Below are 21,756 nucleotides of genomic sequence, written 5' to 3'. Positions count from 1 at the left end.
GTATCTGGTGGGGATAGGTGCTACTTTTAGACAAAGATATGTGACTTTTTAAAGGGAAGTAAGTGCCTGTAAGGCATCATTCCCAGGCCCAGTAGAGACCTCATATCCTGAGAGATTCCTGGTCTGGAAGCAAAGGGAAGTCAGAGTTCTGTGGGTCTGCCCAACAGAATGGCCACATGGCTTTCATGAGCCCTCAGTGCAAAGAAGATGAGGAACTGAGCCCAAGGGAATGCCAGCCTAGGGAAGAGCCCAGTAGGGTTCCAGACGCCATTTCAGGAGACAGATGGGAACTATTGGACCAGTGACTGTGGCCATGGCTTTGATAAGCTCGTGAGTCTTGTATCTTTATCACTTGGAACTCCCACTACCTGGTTAGCATTAAAGCGCTGGGAATGGAAGGGGGCCGCCTTTGGGGACTTCAAGGACAGGGTAGTTGTTGGGTGTGCTGAGTCCTTCCCTCAGTCGGGCTTGGAGGCAAGTCTCAGGGGACAGAAGAGGAAGGCAGGCTGCCTTTGAGGGCCCCCGTGGGAGGCAGTTGGAAAGTCCCCGCTCCTACTGCTGGGTCAGCCCTCCTGACACATTGTCTTCAGCAGGAAGGCCACACTTTAAGAGGGCGCTGGGAGATTAGAACATGCACAGGGCCTGATCCTGGCATGTTGGGATGACAGATATTTGGAATCTGAGGTTTCTTTGCCTTTGGTCTACTTTCACACCACAGCCAGGATGCTTGTGCATATGGATGCAGCCGGTGGGTTCAGCTCCCATCACCCCCTGATATCTCATGGGGGCATGTGCTGTGTTCACTTATCTTAATGGCTCCCGAGGAGAGATCTGAGGAGCCAGGGGTTGTTGGCTTGCCTTTTACCCCCCAGGCACGTCTGCACCCGTGGACACAGACACCACCACTAAGACGGTCATCCTGCTTCTCACGCATCCTTGGAATACCCCCTATGCTGGTCCCAAGGTGGTCTGGCCTCATCTGCCCCCTTCACATCCCAGTGTGCTCCATCCATGCCCCTGGGGGTTGTGATAAAAATTTGCTGCAAATCTAGTGGCTTCAAACCACAGGGATGTATTCTCTCCCATTTCCCTGGGCCAGAAGTCTGAAATCAGTATCACTTGGCAGAAATCAAGGCCAGTCGCACCCCTTTCAAAGGTTCTGGGGGAGAACCCATTCCTTGCCTCTCCCAATTTCTAGGGGCTGCCCTCCTTCCTTAGCTTGTGGCCACATCTCTCCAGTCTTCAAGGCCAGTGTCTTGCAACCTCTTCCTGCTCCATCCTCCCCATCGCCTCCTCCCTCATGTAGGTGTCAAATCTCTCTTTGCCTCCTCCTTATAAAGACACTTGTGACTGCATTAAGGGTCACCCTAGCAGGAAGTGTTTGTCAGCCTACCACAGGGGCTGTGACCCACAGAGCAGGGCTCTGAAATCCCTGTCTTATCAGTCTTATCAGGAATAGTAAACAGTTTCAAGGACATTCAATTTTTTTAATGTTTATTAGGAAGTATGTATGGGTGGGGTTAGATGTCCTTCTATGATTTATATAATTCAATAGCCTCATACCTCTTTGGCACCAGCCAATTAGAGAATATAGTTCTATTTATTTGTACCTAGCCATCTGTTCATATATATATACATATATATATATATATATATATAAAACAAGTATAACGTGCATAACATATATATGTACATAAATTGTAAATACTTACAGAACAAAACCTATGAGCCATCCCCCAGCCCAAGAACATTGCCAGTTCCCTGTACCCTAGAAGTGAGTATTGTCTTGGCTTTTAAGGTAGATAGATTTTTGCTTTCCTTTATCCTTTTATCCCTAACCTGTGCCGGCCTCCCTGAACAACCAGCTTCCACTGAGTCTTGATTTCAGTGTTATGTAAGTGAGACAAGTTGTGGGCATTCTTTCATGTTTAATTTCTTTTCTCGACACAAGGATTTTCAGATTTCTCTGAGCCCCTGAGGATGGCTGTGATTTGCTCATTTTCACTGCTGCCTAATGTTCCACTGATGGAGGCCTAGAGAATAGAGGTCAGATGGCCAGTTGCATCGGACTGTTGGACGGCACTGGGTGTGGCTGAACTGTTGACAGTGAAACCATTAGCTCTGGTGGGCAGAGCTGGGACCCGTGAGGGGAGACCCAGCTCCATGTAAACCAAACATTATTAAGAGTTGGCCCCAGCCATCCAGAGAGGGAAAGGGCTGCCCCAAGCTGACAGGGGACCCGTCACTGGAGGCGGCAGGGCATGAACTAGATGGGTCTTGGTGTAGAGTCCAGCCTGGAAGCAGCTAGAGCTAGGTCTAGCCTGAAGCCATAGCCAAGGCTCTGACCCCTGCCATTCCCAAGAGCCCCAGCCATGCCTCTAGTGGCACCAAGGCTGACTGCTTAGGCAGCTGTCCTGGAGAAGCCAGCTTTGGACCCCATACCTTTCCTCCCTGTCTTCCAGCCAGCCCCTTTGCAGGCTCCCTACCCACAAACCTTCCCTAGCTTCTTAGCAATGTCTTAATTTCTTCCATCAAATAGCTGCTTTTCCGCATGAAAGCTTGGGCCCTGGTTAGCTCTCTGGCTATTCTGAGTCCTAGAGACCAGTGAGTGAGTGGGTGATAGGCCCTTTCCCAAGGACAGCCTTTGGTGGGGTTCAGGGAAGGGAAGGAAACCAGAACAGGAAAAGACTGAGGGGCAGCCAAAAGTCGCAGCTCCCCCCCCCCACCGCCAACGCTACCTCTTTTGCTGCTGAGTAGAGGCCCCTCTGAGCAGAGGAGCAGGGCAGGCTCTGGACCACTTTGGCAGCCCTGCTTTTCTGAGCCAGAGGCAAGCAGACCTGGATCGGAGGATGACCGCCTTTCCCCAGGTGGCCTCTCGAAGTGGAGGCCTCCTACATGTCAGCTGAGATATCTGAGGGAGTGGGACGGCTGGAAACATGCGGCCAGTGAGTCGTGGAGGGATGAAGGGCCCCAGAGGGGCTTCCACTGTGGATGTGGGCCTTTTACCCTGCGGAGAGGGGGGTCCACCCAGGTGGGACTGGGGTCTAGCCTCTAATAAAGGATGAGGGGGCGCAGCCATCCACTCTTTAGTCTTCTAGAAGAAAAGCTTATTTCTTTCTCCCTTTTATACTGCCCCACCATAAAATCTCCATAAAATGGGAATACTTGGCTAAATTCAAAGAGTGAAAAATTGAAGAGAAACACAAAGCATTATTTTTTTTTTCAAAGCAAAGAATTCTAAAGTTCCTTAAATCTGCAAAATTATGCACCTGGTGAGGAATCAACTAGTTGAAAGATTATTTGAGAGAATCTCCAGTATGTGTTACGAGCTCGACAAGGGGACTTGTGAGCACGCCTTTGTAGTTTCCACAGGACCAGAACAACAGGCAGGGCTTAAATTAGAGCAGGAGGGATTTAGAGCAGACTTCCGGGAGAATGCTTTTGCTGCTAATAATCATAAAATACAGATGAGTAAGTTATCAAAAGGGATTAGGCCTCTGCTCTTCCACTGCCTCTGAGAAAAGGACTAGTTCTTGGTTTGCAGCATTTTCGGTCCCAACCCCCTCCGGCTGTGGCCTCTGTTTTTAAATATATGTCTTATATACAAGGAAGCCCAGTCGCCAAGTGGCATCCTATCTTCCTATCTTCAGTGCCGCTTGCATTACCCCCAAGGCTTATCAGCAGCATTATCTGGAATCAGTTATCAGTCAAGCAATCAGCACTGAAGGTTGCATTTATACATGTAGCCCTGTAGGAAGAGCAGTAGGAAAGCAAGATAGAGCATCTCTGAGAGGATGAGGTCATTCAGCAGAAAAATAGTAATAGCACCAAAAACAATGTTACCTCTACGTGCCTGCCATTTAATAGTTATTGGTATCATTACCCAATCCCAGGCCACTGCATTTAGTTTTGCAGATTGTGTACAGAAAAATGTAAATGGTACCATCTAAGCTGAGCAGTGTACAAGCTGCCCCACCATTCATGGCAGCCCTGTCACTCCTAGAATCTCATCGGAAGCCTTGCAGATATGGAATTCCTTTTACATTTGCAGTTGATGTCACATTCTTTTGGTCCTCCTGACAGTGTGGTGAGATTGCAGGACCAGTGTAATTTCTACCAGAATAAGGATGAGGAAACCAAGTCCCAGAGAGAAGCCTGGACTGCTCTAGGTGGCTGGCAGAATGAGATTAGGATCCAGAGCCTGATTCAGGGCCATGGCTATCAGCCAAGCTCACTTAACCGTCTTTTAGGAACACATCTGGGGTGCAAGGGACAGACTGCTGGGGCGTCACTGGGAGCCTCCCTTTCCATCCTCTCTCAGGCCTCACCCCTCACTCTAGCCAGCATCCTACATCACACCCCTCCTCTCTTCCCCAGATTTGAGCGGGAGCAGAATGACACTTTCATCATGGAGATCCTGGACATTGCTCCGTTCACCAAGATGCGGATCCGAATCGATGGCCTGGGCAGCCGGCCCGAGTGGTTCCTGGAGAGGGTAGATGTCTTCCTTCCACCCACAGCCCAACCCTTCTTCCCGCTCTTCTCGGTTATCAGTGGACCTGGTTAAAGAGCAAACATCACTTTAGAGGGTTATGACATGAATCAGACCTATGTGATCCGGTGAGCCCTTTGGCTTGAATTAACCAGAGAACGTAGTTTTAGTTGTTTGTGTTCAGTATGTGCTGTCAGTATAATGTGGACAGACTTAGCACCTCCTTCTTGGAGGAGGTCAATTGGGAGGATAGAGAGAGAAGCAGCAAGAACCGGGGCAGCAGAGGGTCTAATGTTGGGCACTTCAGGCAGGATGGAAGGGAGATTTTGGTGCCCTAGGATCACACATTAGGTAGCTGCCTCTTTTTCCATCTCGGGGTCTGCTCTCCCTGATTCAGTCCTCAAATCTCCCAGCCACCAAAGGCTATCTATCCTGAGTCCCCTGAGGTTCCCACTCCCCCTCTACAGCCATTAGCGGATTTTTCTTGAGCCAACAATATGGTGCCCACACCAAGGACGACTTGGCCAACTAAAGGTATTTATGGCTGACATTGGTTTGGTTGGTCCCTTTTTCTGTCATTTATTCAACAAACATTTCTTGTGCACAATGAAGGTACCTCTCAGAAACAGGTTTGAATGCATTACCCATTTCCAAATCCCCAAACTAAGGGGTTTCAGCCCCTGTGCAAGACATACAATGCAGGGTCTTTTTCCCAGAGAATCTTGGTCAGAAGAATTCATCTCGGGTCTGGAATCGTGGGTTCTTGGGGTTCGGGAAAGGGGCCTGTGTTCACAGGTGAACAGCTGGTGGAGGTGAGGGAGGGTTCCCACACTGGCTCCTCTCATCCAGATCCTCCTGAAGTGCATGAATACTGGAGACCTGACCATGTTCTACTATGGAGACTGGCTGTCCCAGCGGAAGGGCAAGAAGACCCTCGTGTGTGAGATGTGTGCTGTCATTGATGGGGAAGAGATGATGGAGTGGACCTCCTACACTGTCTCAGTCAAGACCAGTGACATCCTGGGTGAGTCAGGGCATCCGTCCCATCTCCCAGTCCCACATCCCACTGCACTTGCCCTTCCTCAAATTCTGACTCAGGTCCTGGGCTCTGGTCAGGCTCTCACTTTTCTTTGGCTGACCTTCCAAATGCAAGTCCTTTCCACCATGTGTCACTTTCTGTCCAGTCACTTCCCAATGACTGAATTGGCTCTCCTCCTCCTCCCTCAAGGAGGTCTGAGAGAACCAGTTTGGGCACTATGGTCAGCACTTTAGAAAACTGTGCAGGAACATGACTCAGAGGCCCTCTGTCTTCATGCTGCTGTGAATCTCAGATGCCCTTGGGTTCTTTGACACATGTGCTTGGCAACCATCTTCTGTGTGCCAGGTTTGGCCTGGAGTCTTAGGATGGAGAGATGACCCTGGGCCCTTATGAGTCCGACATTCTAGTGGAGCAATGACGGTGAACTAAGTCTGACATTCTAGGGGAGCAATGGCAGTGAACTAAGCTCTGGCAGAGGTCTGCACAGGAGCTGGGGGACCCAGAAGAAGGTTCTGTATCTAGCTGGAAATCAGGAGCAAGTGTCGTGGAGGGCTTCACAGAAGAGATACCAAAGTCTAGTGCAGAAAGACAAACAGAAGCCACTGAGGTAGATGGAACACCAGCTGAAGGACCTTCCAAGCAAAAATGCTGGTTTGTGCAAAGGCCTGAGGTTGAGTGGGAACACACTCCCATCATGGAAACAATGTCTCCCGCCTACCCTTCTCTATATCAAACTGTTTTCCAGGAGCTGTTACAAGGAATGTGACAAACTCATTCGCAGTGAATATAAATGTCTTGTGAGGGGTTAGCTTGTAGGCCCTAATAGCTTACATTTTCAACAAAGAAGCATTTAGCCAAAGAAATTAAGCTCTCATGGTAGGATCTCAGGAGTAAGTGTGGGTCCATATAGCAGGTAAGTTTGTTGGTGCCTCTCTTCTTCCTTTCTCCTAACAATGGAGCCTTCACTCTTCTTGCTAAAATTTCCAAGTGTCCACATGTTTTCTACCCCTGCATCCCCTCATGATGTGTTCTCAGAAAATAGTTGATAAGTCCCTTGATAACCATAGGGTGTCTGTGGCAGGAAAGCTTCATGGAGTCACCTCTTTGAGAAACATTTTCTTTTTAACTAGGGTCAGTACCTCTATTTGGCTTAAGCAAATGATACAAAGCTCTAGTATAGACTGTCAACCAGGGATAGATCTGGGGAATAAGGAACTTTCCTATTTCATTCTGAATCCATGTTGTGCAGGAAGGAGCCTAGATTTCTAACCTGCAAAGCCAGTCTTCATGGCATACCTTTTAAGTATGGGTGTATTTCCCCAGAAATAAGTGAGTTTTTGCATTAAACCACTCATACTTGCTAACCAGACTCATTTAGCCCAATATCATTTAGAAGACACAGAGATAAGATGAAGGATAGAATTGGAGACCCAGGAGTCTCAAAAAACTAACCAACTCTTTCCAACCTCCCCACTGGCCTCATCAACACGAAACTTCCCATCTGCACTGATGGCTCCTCCAAGAAAGCCAGGATGGGAACCAGAGCAAGTGGGCTGTGTGTTGAAGAGGCTAACACCCAGAACCCTTATTTTGTATACCTCCTAGGAGCAGGCACCGATGCCAATGTGTTCATCATCATCTTCGGGGAGAATGGGGACAGCGGGACACTGGCCCTGAAACAGTCAGCCAACTGGAACAAGTTTGAGCGGAACAACACAGACACATTCAACTTCCCTGACATGCTGAGCCTGGGCCACCTCTGCAAGCTGAGGGTCTGGCATGACAACAAAGGTAGCTCTTGCTCAAGGTCAGGGTGGGGGGGGATAGCAAACCTCAGCTTTCCACCATCCCCCTGGCAGCATGTTGACCCTCCTACCGCAAGGTGGCAGGCAACTAAAAACTGTTGGTTGCCACCATTTTGACATTTCCATCAGTTAGAAATGTCCTGTGTTTCTAGACAAATTTTAGAAATCAAGCTTAGTTCCTAACTACACCGTTGTCTTGTTCATTGCTCTTTCCGTAATGCCAATCACACTGCCTGTACTGTAGTAGGGACTTAATATAGTTTTAATGGAATTTATTTATAGCCACATTTCACTCTCTCAGACTCAGTCCTGATTTTTTTTTTCATGCTGCAGTCACAAGAAACCCACATCTCTATGGAATCAGTTTTTCCCCATGCCTTAATATTTTCAAAAATTAAGTCCTGGCCATGAATCCCAGGTTCACGACTAGGTCCACTAATACTGGCTTTCCCACCTTGTCCCCGACACTAACTATGCACATACCTAGAGTTTCTCATTTTTCTTGATGCATTTTTCTTCTATTCAAAAACTTTACAGCCAATCATTTTGTGTCTCCTCACTATCAAAAGAAAAGGGAAGCAGCTCAGCACCGCGGACAGCTCCTCACTGTCGGGCTGTACTGTGTGTTGCTACTACTGTGGTTTAAGTGGCAAGCTCTTCAAACAGCCTGGTTCGTCCCTTGAGTCCCAGACTCAAGACTATCTGATTGCCTTGGTCCTGGCCTTAAAGAAACCCCGGGCACCGACGTTATCCTCTTTCCTTTGTAGGCAGAGAAGTGGGTCTCCTCCCCTCCAGCCAGACTTTGGTTCTGAAAGCAGGGAAAGGAAGATATCTGTCTGTATCCTCAGTGAACCCAGGTGGTTGGGATAGTAGGGTCAGGAGAGGTACAGGGAAGTCCAGGTTCTGTGCCTAGCTTCCTCTTTATAGTAACTTTCTCCTCCATAGATGGAAGCTTAAATGTTAATATAAGCCAAGACAGCTAAATATGTCCTTAAGCTCTCTCTCTCTCTATGCCACATTTTTTCATATTTAGTTTAAAAATATTCAAGCTACATTATGCTTCCCTTGCATAGCAATTTATGAGGGTAAAAATATTTCGTTTGAGAGACTTCCACAAAAAAAGTTGTGATGCCTCATAAGTTACAAATGTTTAGTTAACTTAATATCATGGCAGTCATCTCTTTCTTTGAATCTACCTTTCCGTCTTTTTTGTTTATCCAGTAATTTTTATGAAAAATTTTAAGGATGAACAAAAGTGAGGGAAATGGTATAATGAACCTCCGCATAACCATCACATAGATCCAACAATTATGAGTTGTCATACCTGCTTTCCCCTTCTCACTTTTTCTTTTTCTTTCCAATTTCTTTTTGGTTGTTAGATTATATAAAATCAAACCCTTACTTCTTATTATTTCATCCCAAACATATTTAGTATGTTTCACTTTTCAAAATGGACATTTTTAAGCGAAACACAATGCCACTATCACACTTAACAATGATTTCCTTGTGTCATCTGATTTCCACTCCGTATGCCAATTTCCTTAACGTAAAAAATGCCTTTGTACTTTTGGGTTTGCTTGAACCTGGAAGCAAACAAGGTCTCCACTCCGTGTATAGCTGCCATCTCCCTTCAGTCTCTTCAAAAGCAGAGCATGCCTACTTCTTTCGTCATGCCATTTGCTTGTGGAAAGGATTGGGCCAATGATCTATAGAATGTCTACATTCTGGACCAGTTTATCTGCTTACTGTAGTGTCTTTGCCTCTCGAGTCCCCGTATTTCCTACAATTTGGAAGTCAGCTCTAAAGGCATGCTTGGATTCAGGTTCAACTTTCTTTGGCAACTTTCTTTAAAATGCAACTGTGTACTTCCCATTACCTCACAGCAATCCTACTCTTCCTGATGTTCACACCAAATAGTGGATCCAGGGACTGTCAGCCTGGTTACCCTGACACCCTTCCCCCGCCAATAACTGTTCATCTAATGGCTTCATCCAGTGATGATCAATTAGGATTACAAATGGTGATTTTCTAGTTGTCCTTTCTTCGCCACTTATTAACTGTAATTCTTTTGTTAAGAAAATGCTCCCATGATTACCATGAAAATATTGTCCAGAGAAGAAAATAAAGGTAAATGATTTATTCTTCCTCTTAATTACAGTTACCTCCATAGCTTTTATAATACAGAACAAATTATAACATACTGTTTTTATTTTCTGATTCATCTTGCTTGCTTGCTTTCTCTGATGAAAACTCTGGGGAAATGAAAAACCTTTTTTCTAAAGATTTCTTTTTTTAAAGATTTTAGTTATTTTCTTAAAGATTTTTATCTATTTATTTGAGAAAGACTGAGCAAGAGAGAGAGAACTACTGTGGGGAGAAGCAGAGGGAGAGGGAGAAGCAGACTCCCAGCTGAGCAGGGAGCCCAATGCAGGGCTTGATCCTGGGACTCTGGGATCATCACCTGAGCTGAAGGCAGACGCTTAACTGACTGAACCACCAAGGTGCCCCATGAAGAACCTTTTACCACAAAATTTAATCTATGATTTAAAAAGATCACTATGATATATGTGAAAGGATAAGAACTACAGCATCAATATTGTAAATTCTGTAAAATTCAAGTGAAATTCTGGAGAACAACTATGTGTCCATAAGGTAGTGTGTGTGTATTTGATTTCTGGTGTGTGCATGGAAAGGAAAACCATACAACTATGGAAGAGGATGGGGCAGATATGCTCTGATATGGATTGGCTGTGAGTTAAAAGGTGTCCAGCAGTGGGGGGTTACTATCATTGTGTAAAAAAATTTAAAAAGTAAGACTTTAAAAGAGGGGACTTTGGGGCACCTGGGTGGCTCAGTCAGTTAAGCATCTGCCTTCAGCTCAGGTCATGATCCCAGGGTCCTGGCCTCAAGTCCCTCATTAGGCTCCTTGCTCAGTGAGGAACCTGCTTTTCCCTCTTTCTCTTGCCCCTTCCCCTGTTCATGCTCTCTCTTGCACAATCACTATCCCTTTCTCTCTCTCTCTCAAATAAACTTTTTAGAAGAGGAGACTGTAAAGAAATGGACTCTCTAATGGTGGCTTTCAGATGGCTCCTTGTTGTTCTACAGGGTCAGGAGGGTCTCCACCATCAGGCTAGTGCTGGCCACACCATTAGCCAAGCTGTTACTGCGGATTCGTCTTCACCAGTAAAAGCCAACCACGTGACATCAGCCCCCAAAGCTGCTTGTTTCCAGCTGCGTGTCTGATAGTTTCTTAGTAGAGTTCATGGTGGTAGGGTCCCTGTCAATCACATTGAACATATCCAAAACAAGGCAACTAAATCAACAATGAGAAAAGATCTGAAGACAAGTTTCTTTCATCTTAAAGGAGTTGGGGTTAGCCTGCTATTTATCATGGAAGGAGGGCTTTTGTTTGTTTTTTAAGAACTCCTACTTGAAAAGAGAATTGGAGATGGGTGAGACAAGGCCATGCTTTCAGAGGACAGGGGAAAGGGGGAAGGGTGGGAAGAGAAGCAACCAAGCACCAGGGCAATCCAAGCCAGACACATTCCTTCTCTTCCATCTCCGGTTGCTTTCACTGCTACATTAGAGCACTGAATTGTCTGTGGATAAAGTTAAAGCCCGCCCAGAATCCACCCTTCCCCTCCACTCACTGTCACCACCCTGCCTGGAGTCCAAGAAGTAATTCAGGAGTGAAATCTACTTGGGCTGTGAAGCAGGGTGAATAGAGTGTTCCAGCAACAGACATGATCTTGCGATGACCCACCTCTCCAATTAATGTCATCCCTCTCCACTAACACTCGCCCATATACACACAGTCACACACTTATAATTCCCATTAATTCCCATTGACTGTTTTGTCATGAAGCCATTGAAACACCATCATCCTGGAGTCAGGAGAGATCATTAAGCCAGTGATTCTCAAGGTGTGACTCTGGTACTCCCAGCATCAGCATAACCAAGGAACTAGTTAGAGATGGAAATTCTTGGACCTCATTACAAACGCACTCAATCAGACTCTCCAGGATGGGGGGCCCAGGTGATTGCAGTGCAGGTCCTAGTTCTCAGCCATGGCTCTACATTGAAATTGCTGGGCAGCTGTAAAGACCACTGACGCCTGGCTTCTACCCCAGAGACTCTATTGTAATTGATTTGGGTAAGGTCTGGAGAACAGAATCTCTTTCTCTCCCGCTCTCTCTCTTGCTCTCTCCTTCACACACACACGTACACCTTCCAAGGGCACCAACATTGGGCTTCTCTTTCTCTGCCTTCCTTTTTACTTGCCTCTCCCTTTCTCTGTTCCACTCTGGAGGTCTGTAAGGACTGCTCCAACGGGTCTCCTGTGCATCATTTCCAGACTGAACACACCAGGGATTATTGAGCGGTTGAATCAGTTTCATGGTGTTATCATCTCAGAAAGCAGCCAATTTATAACCTTACAGTCAGAACTGGCCCCAATGTGGAAAAGTAAAAATATTGTTGCGTTTTTTTTAAGTTTATTGATAAAATTACTTACCACCATTTAACTCAACAGAAGTATTTTAAATTTTAACATAATTATTTCAAGACTCATGGGTTTTTACTTCAGTACAGATCTTTGTTTAAAAAAAATATATGAAGAGCCTTTTAAACCCAGAATTAAGCTATCCTAGGACTGCTGGTGTGTATGCCCAGCCCGGGAGTCTCCACATCCACTTCCCCCGCCGCCATCCCCGGAAAGCGGAGGGATAGAAGTGTGTGTCCATCTTTGTGTGTCTTTGTGCTTATAAGCCTTGAGGCCAGCAGCAGGATCTACAGGTATTGCTGGAGGCAGTGTCCAATCCTAGTGAATGGCCTTTTGGTGGGGACAGGCCCAGGTGACATGGGAGGGCAAGACATGAGTCTTGAGCATATACGTGCCTTCCTTGTGAGGTTGCCTTGTGGACAATTAATGAGCAGCCGGTACCACCCCGTAACCTGTCACACAACAGGATTTCCCCCACGTGCGATGGTTGCTTTGGCTTTCCGAGTTCTCGGAGAGTAACTGCACCAGTGCGAGGTACAAATAAGACATAGCTGCCACAGCAAATGCAGAGATTTATGCTTGATAGCTGTGATTTGGGAGGAGCATTTCTGAAAGAAGCCCTGCCAGTTACAGCAGAAGTAACTGTATGTTCAGTATTAGGCTGAGACCTTTCAAGTTTAACATATACCCTGAAGAAGCAGCAGCTCCAAATCCCTTCTATGACCGCTGAACAGCCAAGGTCCTCAAAGTCATAACAGACACGGCCCACATTCATGGAGCGGCTACTACATGATGGGCAATAGGCAAGGCATTAGGGAAACAAAAACAAATAAGACCAGGTCCCTGTCCCCCAAAAGCTCATGGTCAGGGGAGGAGACACATAAACAATGATGACATGGGGAGGTCAGCGTGTGGCCAAGGCAGGTGCAGGCCTACTGGGCAGTCAGGGGACACTAGGGAAGGCTTCCCGGAGGAGGTGATGCCAGAACTAATTCTGGAAGGATAACTGGCCTAAGTCAGGTGCATACTGGTGTCGGGAAGTAATGGGATTTGTCCTTCAGCTGTGTGAACTCCCCAGAAGTCAGTGGCCCCCATTGTGAACCTGGTGGAAGTTATGAGCCCTCTCCCTGGTGAAACGTGTAATCACAGCACAATTTCTCCCAGCCCCTAGACTGCTTCATTCACAAACACAGATCCTCTAAGGGCTCATGAACCCCAGACTAAGGATTTTGCAAAGAGCATTACCTGCCCTGGGCTAGAGGAGCCCTCAGAGACCATCTAGCCCATGTCCTCATTTCCTCAACAAAGAAAGCCAGGCCAAGAGAGAACAGAGAACTTATGTGGGGCCTCACGGCCAGTGGGCAGGGGGCAGCAGACAGCTGAAAGAGAGACAGCATGTTCAGCTCCCGGTCCCCACGAAGTCTTTTCCATAGGGATCTTTCCTGGCTGGCACCTGAGCTACATCGACGTGAAGGACAACTCGCGTGATGAGACCTTCCGCTTCCAGTGTGACTGCTGGCTCTCCAGGAGTGAGGGAGACAGGCAGACGCTCCGTGACTTTGCCTGTGCCAACAATGAGATCCGTGATGAGCTGCAGGAGACCAGTACGTGGGGGGCAGGTGTGACTCGTGGGCTGAGTCTTCAGTGTTAGATGGGAGGTGGCTCAGGAGGGGGTGAGGAAGGGCGTCGGTAAATCTGAAGTAGAGACTGTTACAGCTGGAGGGGACTCAGAGGTCCTATGAAGGAAAGAATTTTGGGAAGGTCCATAAATAAATACCCTAAATATTCCTTGGCGAACTTGGAACAGCCAAAACGTTGGTCCCAGATCTTGGCCCCTGTCACAGGGACTAATTAGGTAGCCAGAAAACCACAGGGGACAAGCTCACCCTGCCCTGAGGGCTGGGCTGGGCACTTGAATGGGAAGCTCTGTCTCTGGTTTATTTTTGTATCGTGGGCTCCATACAACTGGGGCCTGTGGCAACAGCTGACAAATCAAGACTTCTGGAAACAGAATGTGTAGGAGGAGCCAGCCTCTCCTGCAGCCTCTTTCTTAGATCTGCAGGGGATATTTAAAGGGAAAAGTAATTGATCCCCCAAGTGGATGGCCATCCCAGGACTAGGGAGTTGTTCCTTTACTACAGATGCCTGTAGTCTGGGTTCAGCAGATTCAAAGAAGTCTTATCAAAGGCAGAGCCCAGTGTAAAGAAAGGATTTTTTTTAACCTCAGTTTTCAAGGTAATGCTAATTGCAGTAAGAGGTGAACCCCCAAATCTCAATGGCTTAACAAACTAAAATGTATTTCTTACTCATGTAATAAACCATCCAGTGTGGTCATTGGCAGGAGACCTTCCACACTGTGATTCAGGGACCCAAGGTCTTTTGATCTGTGTCTCTGCCATTTTCAACACAGGGCTCCCATAGTTCTTGCAAAAGGAAAAAGAGCATGGAGAAGGCATGCTTCCCTACCTTCTTAACAAATTGACTCACTTTCTGTTGGTGAGAACTAACCATTTGGTTCTACCCAGATGCAAGGGCACCTGGGAAATGTAGTCCCTGGCTGGACAGCCCCTCCAGGGGAAAAACCGTACACCATGGAAGGGAAGCATGGCTCTCTGGTAGAAAGCCACCCATTCATGTTGGCCACACCATCCAAACTACCCAATCGTGACCTTAACTGCTCTAAGAGATGGTGAGCACTGTGTCCCAGGGAACATCCAAAGTAGGGGCCAAGCACCCCTTGTCAGGTTTATGGTGCAAGGATTCCTCCCTGATTCAGAGGTTAGACCCCACACTTAGAGAGGAATCACGGGTTGCCCAGCTTCGTGACAGATGCGTGAGTGGTGCACACCGCTCTGTGACCTCCAGTTTATTTGTATCAGCTTTTGCACATGGTTAGTGCCCCTATACAGCTAGAGGCTTCCAGAGGTCAGGGACAGGGCCACGCATGTTTGTAGCCTTCTGCAGCTCTACAGGCTTTGGGACAATAAGTGTGCAGTTAGTGCTCAGCGAACAGAAGCGGCGGTCCTTTCTCTTAGAGCCTCATATCTTGTTAGAGGGAGAAGCATCAGCCCCTTATGCAATAGGAAGCCTTAAACCCCTTCCACATGTGCCAAGAGGAGCCATAGAGGCTCCTCCAGGCTATTGGCATCCAGAGGAGGAGAGATTTGTGTGGCTCAGAGTATAATCACCGAGTCTCCTTCGAAGATTTCCTGCCAAGCAGCTGCTAAGACCTTCGGGGGTTGGGTTAGCAGGGAGATGGCCGAGGGGAGCAGCACTTGGGTTAGTGCTGGAAGGATGTTACAGACCAGAGATTGGGCGGCAGGGGCAGGCAGCCCAGGAGCTGTCCTGGGTGATCTGTCTTTCCTTAGAGGCCATGGATGGCAGCCTGGTGCCCTCAAGGTGATGGCAGGGGGACAGATGACCATACCTGTGTCCTCAGATGGAGGGTCACACCGGGGAGAGCCTCAGGCACAGCTGGAGCCAAACATCCTAGTCCTCTGCTACCTTCACTCAGCCACTTGGCGGACATTTGCCAAGCGCCTCCCAAGTGCCACAGCCCCTGCTGAGGTCTGGGACACACCAGTGGGTGAAACCAAGACCCTGCCTAGTGACACTCATTCTCAGTGTTTGTGGCCTCGGGGCGCTTCCAGGTACCCTGCTTGTGAGAACCAACACCCTCGCAGTGCGCGAACAGAGCCTCGTATGTGGGAAGCACTCTACACCTCTGTTCTCGTCAGGCCTTCACAGCTCTACTCCCACCCCCTGAGCTGGATCAGGTGTAAATTCTCACCTCTATACCGGCAGTAAGGAAAACAAAACCCGGAGAGGTGAAGCGACACATCTAAGGCCCATTCACAGCTGGTAGGACCCAGGTGACCTGATTCCTAGACCAGGGCTCACTGCTCTGCTGCAGGCTCTCTCGTCTTTACTGGGCTTGGCTGGTCTCCAGATGGGTCAGTTGCTCCACCTGGCTCAGCCCCTCTTCTCTGCCTTTACCTCTGACTCTTGTTAGCGGTTCCAGAGCTGCTCCCAGCCCTCTGCAAGCACCTGCCTCTGCAGATGATTCCAGCGTGCGGCAAAGCTGAAAGCCATCGGCAACTTTTAAATAACAATGACATCTGGGTCCCAATCCCAGATTCTGTTGCAATTAATCCGAAGTAAGGGCTGAGCAGTAGTATTATAAGTTCGTGTGTGCACAAGCAGGCACACACATACACATACGCACGTACACACACTCAAAGCACACACGCGCGCACACACAACCCTAGGAGGATCTCCCTCACTGGGACATCCTCCAGCAGGAGCAGGGCGCCCCTCTTACAGCCCTTCCCCTTCCTATTCTCCCTCCCTTGACGCCTCCTAGGGCTGCTCTTTGAGCCTTATCTACCAAGTTTCCAGGCCAGAAATAGTCCAGCTTGATGACCAGCTCTCCAGGGACGGAGGACTCCCTGCTTCACCAGGCAGCTCTGTCAGAAAATCCATCTTCGTACTCAAGTTCTCGAAGCTCCCATTCTTTGGGAGTCCCAGTGGAGTCAAACAGAACATTTCAGGAGTGGTCAGGACTCTTGGTTGTCTGGGCCTGAACCCACATTGAGGCTCCAGCAAAGAGGAAATGTGTTGTTTCCCAGAACTTGGAAGTCTCAGGTGGAGCTGGCTTCGACTTGGTTGTCTCCAGAGGCGCCAGTCACTTCAGGACATCTCTGTCTCGACTTCCTCTCATCTCTGCTTCTTTGTCTACACTGTGGGAAGATGGTCTCCGGTAGTCCCAACCCCATAGCTCTGTACTTAACCTTTTCAGCGGAAGAGAAGACGGTGTCTCCAAAGGGAAGAATCTGACTGGCCATCTGAACAGAGCAGGAGGCCTCCTGACACTGTGAGGTGGGAAAGGTGATCTGGAACAGTGAGTTCCAGGAGCCCACTGTCCCAGCATCGTGTGCCCCTGCGGTTCTGCCTCAGGACAACCCCTATTTATTCAGCACCTCTCACATGACGGGACAGCCTGAATTCCTTGCTCATCTTCCTCTGCAGATGCCATGCCCAAGAGGAAGATGTCAAGGGTTGTTGCTCTCCCCTCTCCTGTCCTGCCACTTGAACTCCACTCATGCCCCCCAGAGCCCGTGGTGGCTTTGCTAGTGCCCCCTTTATGCTGGTGACTCATGCCGGAGCTGCTGTGCTCCTCTCTCCAGCCGGGCTTGCGCTGTGGGTGTGCTGGCCTCGAGGGTGGCTTTACACTGATCCCCACTAGCCTGGGTTCACCATTCCCACCTGCCCCATTCCTTCAGGTCCCTGGTGCTCCTCTGTCCATTTTCCCCCAGCCACATATACACAAATTTGAGAGGCACGCCTTCCACATTTTTATCAAGCCATTGATGAAATACCGGCAAAGAGGACAGGGTGAACTATGTTCACTGATCTTCCTCTCAAAAGACCACAGATGCATTGGCAACATTTGTTCCCAATTTCTCTAAATGTCCTTGCTGACACACCTTACTTGGCTTCCTTACCCCCAGGACCAACGGGAAAGGATTATGGCCCATTTGCACTCCATCCGCATTAGTTCTTGAATCTCTGACTTGAGTTCACCTAGTGAGCCTCTAGGTTACTAGCGCTCCTGCCTCCTCCCCAGGGGCCAACAAACCATTTCCTCAACAAAGCCCAGGATTCACTTGCAACTCCCAGGTGTTAGGTTTGCAGAACTCAACCCACCCTCTGTGAGGAAAGCAGAATGGCAGTGGGAGCTGACAATGGCTCAGCCATCATAGGTCCTCAGTGTCCTGGGCTGGGATTTGTACGGACCCACAGAGCCTCGTCTTCTTCAGGAGTTATGTGCTCTCTGTGGCTCTCCTCCTCTATCATTGGCTACCTGCCTGTTTGTCTAGATTCATTTCCCTCATCTCAACAGCAGACACTCTCCTTGAGAGAAGTCACAAGGGCAGAAGGGCTAACATTACACCGAGCTGTAGGCACAGCCATGCCTTGTCTCCATTGTCTATATCCCATCTCTGGGAGAAAGGTGCAGAAACAGCTGTCCTTTGCATCCAGAATCCCAAACCTTCTGATTCCTTTACTGCTCCAAGAGCCACATGCACAAGGGACACTCTGGAAAGCTCCATCTCTGGCCTGGTCCCTGGGGAGGGATTGTGAGCTCACGTGAACTCCGAGCCCTCCTCACCTCCTCAGTCTTTGCTTGTGCTCCTCCCTCTGCCTAGAACCTCCTTTCACTTCCTGCTGACGGTCATCATCACTCTTCTTCGAGCTCAGGTTCAAATGCTACCTCCTTCCTGAGGCTTCCTGCGGCGGCATCATCCATTCATTTGCTTGAATATGTATGGAGCGCCTGTGTGCCTGGCGCTCTTCTGGGCACTTGGGATCTATCAGTAGGTGAAACAAAGACCTCCCCCTGCCCTCATGGAGCTTACATTCAGATGGGATGGGGAGTACAATGAACAGTAAAATCATAAGCAAACTACATAGCATGTTCCTAGGTAACAGGTGATAAAAAGAAGAGAAAAATGTGGAGCCCCTTAAGGCAGGCCAGGAGTGCTGGGTGCACAGGGTTGCAATCTTAATTGAGGGGCTGGGGCAGACTTCATGAGCAAGGACGAGATGAAGGCTGAGCCTAGCGAGTGGGAGTGAAGAGAACAAGGGGTTGGGGGGGGGCAGCACTGCTGTGCAGGGAACAAGGGCACCTCCCAGGGCTCCAGGGACAGCACGGAGGCAGAGTGCATGGAGGGAGCAAGGGAGAAAATACGAGAAGATGGTGTTGGAGAGTTAATGGGCAGCTGATTTTTCTTCTCACCCTGAGCTCCCTCAGACCTTTGCTGCAGGGTTGCATGGTGACATTCCGTCTGGGGGCTATAGTAGTCAGTGTGTGTCTGGGGCTATAGAGGCAGTTCTAGTGCCCCCCAGAGTCTAGCTGCATCCTGGCACTTGGCAGCCACATAACAATCATCGCTGAGTGAATGCAGACGTGCTTGAGGACAGTGCAGAGGAGGAGGGCACCGGAGTGAGAACTGAGACCGGGCAGGACCTGCAGCTTGTGTACAAACTTCAAAGCTCTCCTGGAGTCTGGCCTGCCCACTCTTCCCTGTCCCTTTCTTCTCTCCTCCTCTCTCTGCACATGATCTCCATTTTACATCTTGGGGGCTGTCCATCCCTGAGAACCAAACTCATCTTCCCCCACTGCTTCCTGGGGCTTCCCTCCCAGCAGGGCAAAGCTGTTGTTCTCTAACTGGAAGAGGTTCTAACAGTAGCCCAGGGGTGGGCGGGGGGCAGGCTCTCCTGGTAGTACCTCTTTGCGGAGACCCCATCCTGCCCCCAGGCTGTGGTCTAAGATCAGAAGGTGGACCTGGAAGCCACGGGCAGGGGGTGCTTCCCGTAGCTGACCCTCTCCCACCGTCTTCACCGCAGCCTACGAGATCGTCATAGAAACAGGCAACGGAGGTGAAACCAGGGAGAACGTCTGGCTCATCCTCGAAGGCCGGAAGAACCGATCCAAAGAATTTCTCGTGGAAAATTCTTCCCGACAACGGGCCTTTAGGAAGTAGGAAGAGGGGTTCCCACAAAGGGAGTGATGGTGGGTGGGGTGGGTAAGAGAGGGACCCCCAAAATCAATCCCCTTGGTGGGCGCCATAAGTATACAAATGGGCCTACACTGCACTTACCGATCACCTACTGTGTGCCAGCCCTGTGCAAACGCGTCAGGACCGAGGAGTTTCCCTTATAAAAGGGAAAGGAGGGGATTGCCACTCCAAGAGAGGCTACTAGATGAGAATTTAATTATGTCAACCATTAAAAAGAAAGACTAATTCTATAATGTGCTAGAGGTACTAATTATCGCTACAATGGCAATCACGCTGTAATATAAAACTGTATAAAATTAACACGTACACCTTAAGTTTATACAGTCTTATGTCAAATATATTTCAGTTTTTTAAAAGTTGGTAGAAAGCTACGGCAAAAAATAGTAATTAGCTAATTAAAGAGAGCCCTCGTGGCAGCAGGACCGGGTAGCACCGCAGACCTCCTCCAAGTCCGTGCAGACCGGGTGCTCGTGGCCTCATTGAAAAAGAGAACATTCAGCCATGAGATGGCAAGAGAGTCATCATGTGAGACAGCATAGAATTGAGTTCTACTTGGAGGGAGGGAGGGAGGATAGAGCCTCTAAGATGCTGTGTAGGGAAATCAGCCTGGAGTTTTGGGTAAAGGCACTTCTTCTCGCCATTCCTGGTTGGCAGGCACTCCGGGACAATCTCCCCTCCTCCACACCAGAGCCGCCTCTGAACCGCCCAGATGCCCCCTTCCCCTCCCCGCTCCCTCCAGAAGTGCTTACAGAAGTTTCCCCCGCCTGTGACCCACTATAGCTCTCATTCGGACTCCCTGTGCATCAGGACGAAGTCTGAGCTCCTTAGACTGGCACTCTGGACTGCCACAGATGGCCGCACCCTGCCTCTCCCCTTGCCACTTCCCCAGCTGAACCCCAGCTTCAGCCAAGCCAGTACTACCCCCCAAGTGAAGCCTGTGCCTCCTTCCCGCAGTCCCCAGTCAGTTCCCCCTTGGGGGCCTCTTCCCATCCTCCCATGGCTCTGCTCTCTGAACCCCAACACTCTCCCCAGCTCAACACCCAGGGCCCAGGGCCTCCCCCTTCTCCTGGTTCCATCTGCTTCATGACGGTCCCACCCCCTGGCGCTGCGACCAGGCAGGGGTTTTTAATGACTGTGGTTGTCTTGTTCCAAAACTAGACCAAACCCCTGAACGAACGTAAGCCTGACATCAGGCTGTGGTTGCCATTCCATCCCTGCTCCTCAGACCAGTGCCTGGAATGCAGAAGACACTCAATAAATGTTCACCTCCTTCAGTGGATACGGGCAGCTCTTACAGGCCTATCTTTGTGTCCTGCAGGGGGACCACAGACACGTTTGAGTTTGACAGCATCTTCTTGGGGGACATTGCCTCCCTCTGCGTGGGCCACCTCGCCAGGGAGGACCGGTTCATCCCCAAGAGAGAGCTGGTCTGGCATGTCAAGACCATCACCATCACGGAGATGGAGCACGGCAATGTGTATGTACTGTGCCTCTGCCCCTCCCCCCGGGAAGTGCTGCTCACTCTGCAGGGACGGACCTCCCCCCACCCCGCCAAAGTTCTGCTCACTCTTCAGGGATGAACAGGGGCTAGAGCAGAGGCAAGACACCAGACCCCGGGAGCTGTCCCCTTCAAGGCCACCTGGTTCAGGAAACTTGCAAGGCAGGAAGGGCGGAGGCAGCTGTACTGTTCTGGAGCTTTCTGAGCCATAGGCTCAGAGACAGGGACTAGAGCAGATGAGCTCGGATACTCCAGCCTTTTAATCCAGGGATGCTTCCTTGGAAAAACCCCGAGTGAGCCAGACAATGCCAGATAGCAGGCTCTTCCCTTCCCCTCCCTCCCCTCCCCTCCCCTCCCTGAGCAACGACAAAGAATACAGCTTTGAAGCTGGCTGCTTCTGCCCTCCCAGTGGGCAGAGTGGGAACCAGAGACCAGCTGGAGTCACCCCATGGCCCACCTGCCTCTGAGGACTCTGGATAAGGAGCTTTTGCATCCCCCCACCCCCACCCTCCAGGGCCTTCTGGAGACTCGGGCATTTCTGGAGGATTAAGGGTTTTAGTTACCTGGGTAACAGTCCACAGCCATCAGTTTTTCTAATTAAAACCACTTAGTTACCACACTGGATGCCAGAAAGAGCGCAGAGGCCCTGGAAGGCAGGAAGGACAGCGTGGAGGCACCGGGAAGGGAGGAAAGAGATGCCGCGGGGCCAGTGCTTGCCTCCGGGAGCCTAGGCCTGGGGAGTGAGTGACAGGCGAGGTGCACAACTCACAGGGCCGGCCTGCTTGCTGGGCCCCCGCCAAGAACTGTGGCCCACCCCTCCTGGCACAGGCCCTGCCCC

The 21,756-nt window shown here is 49.5% G+C and overlaps 1 protein-coding gene across 1 annotated transcript in view; it reads left to right on the top strand.

The window, feature by feature from the left end:
• LOC111142652 (lipoxygenase homology domains 1) overlaps positions 1-21,756 on the top strand; it is a 151,372-nt gene that overhangs the window by 124,499 nt on the left and 5,117 nt on the right. Inside the window, exons 34-39 of the mRNA XM_022495969.1 lie at positions 4,378-4,495; positions 5,342-5,516; positions 7,137-7,322; positions 13,271-13,441; positions 19,248-19,380; positions 20,739-20,897. Coding sequence (XP_022351677.1) covers positions 4,378-4,495; positions 5,342-5,516; positions 7,137-7,322; positions 13,271-13,441; positions 19,248-19,380; positions 20,739-20,897 — 942 coding nt within the window. The remainder of the gene's footprint in view (positions 1-4,377; positions 4,496-5,341; positions 5,517-7,136; positions 7,323-13,270; positions 13,442-19,247; positions 19,381-20,738; positions 20,898-21,756) is intronic.

The sequence above is a fragment of the Enhydra lutris genome, unplaced genomic scaffold, assembly GCF_002288905.1.
Source record: "Enhydra lutris kenyoni isolate GAN:26980312 unplaced genomic scaffold, ASM228890v2 scaffoldscaffold8, whole genome shotgun sequence".
Lineage (NCBI taxonomy): Eukaryota > Metazoa > Chordata > Mammalia > Carnivora > Mustelidae > Enhydra > Enhydra lutris.
Note: the sequence above shows the minus strand (reverse complement) of the source record. Positions and strands in the feature narration are given on the sequence as shown.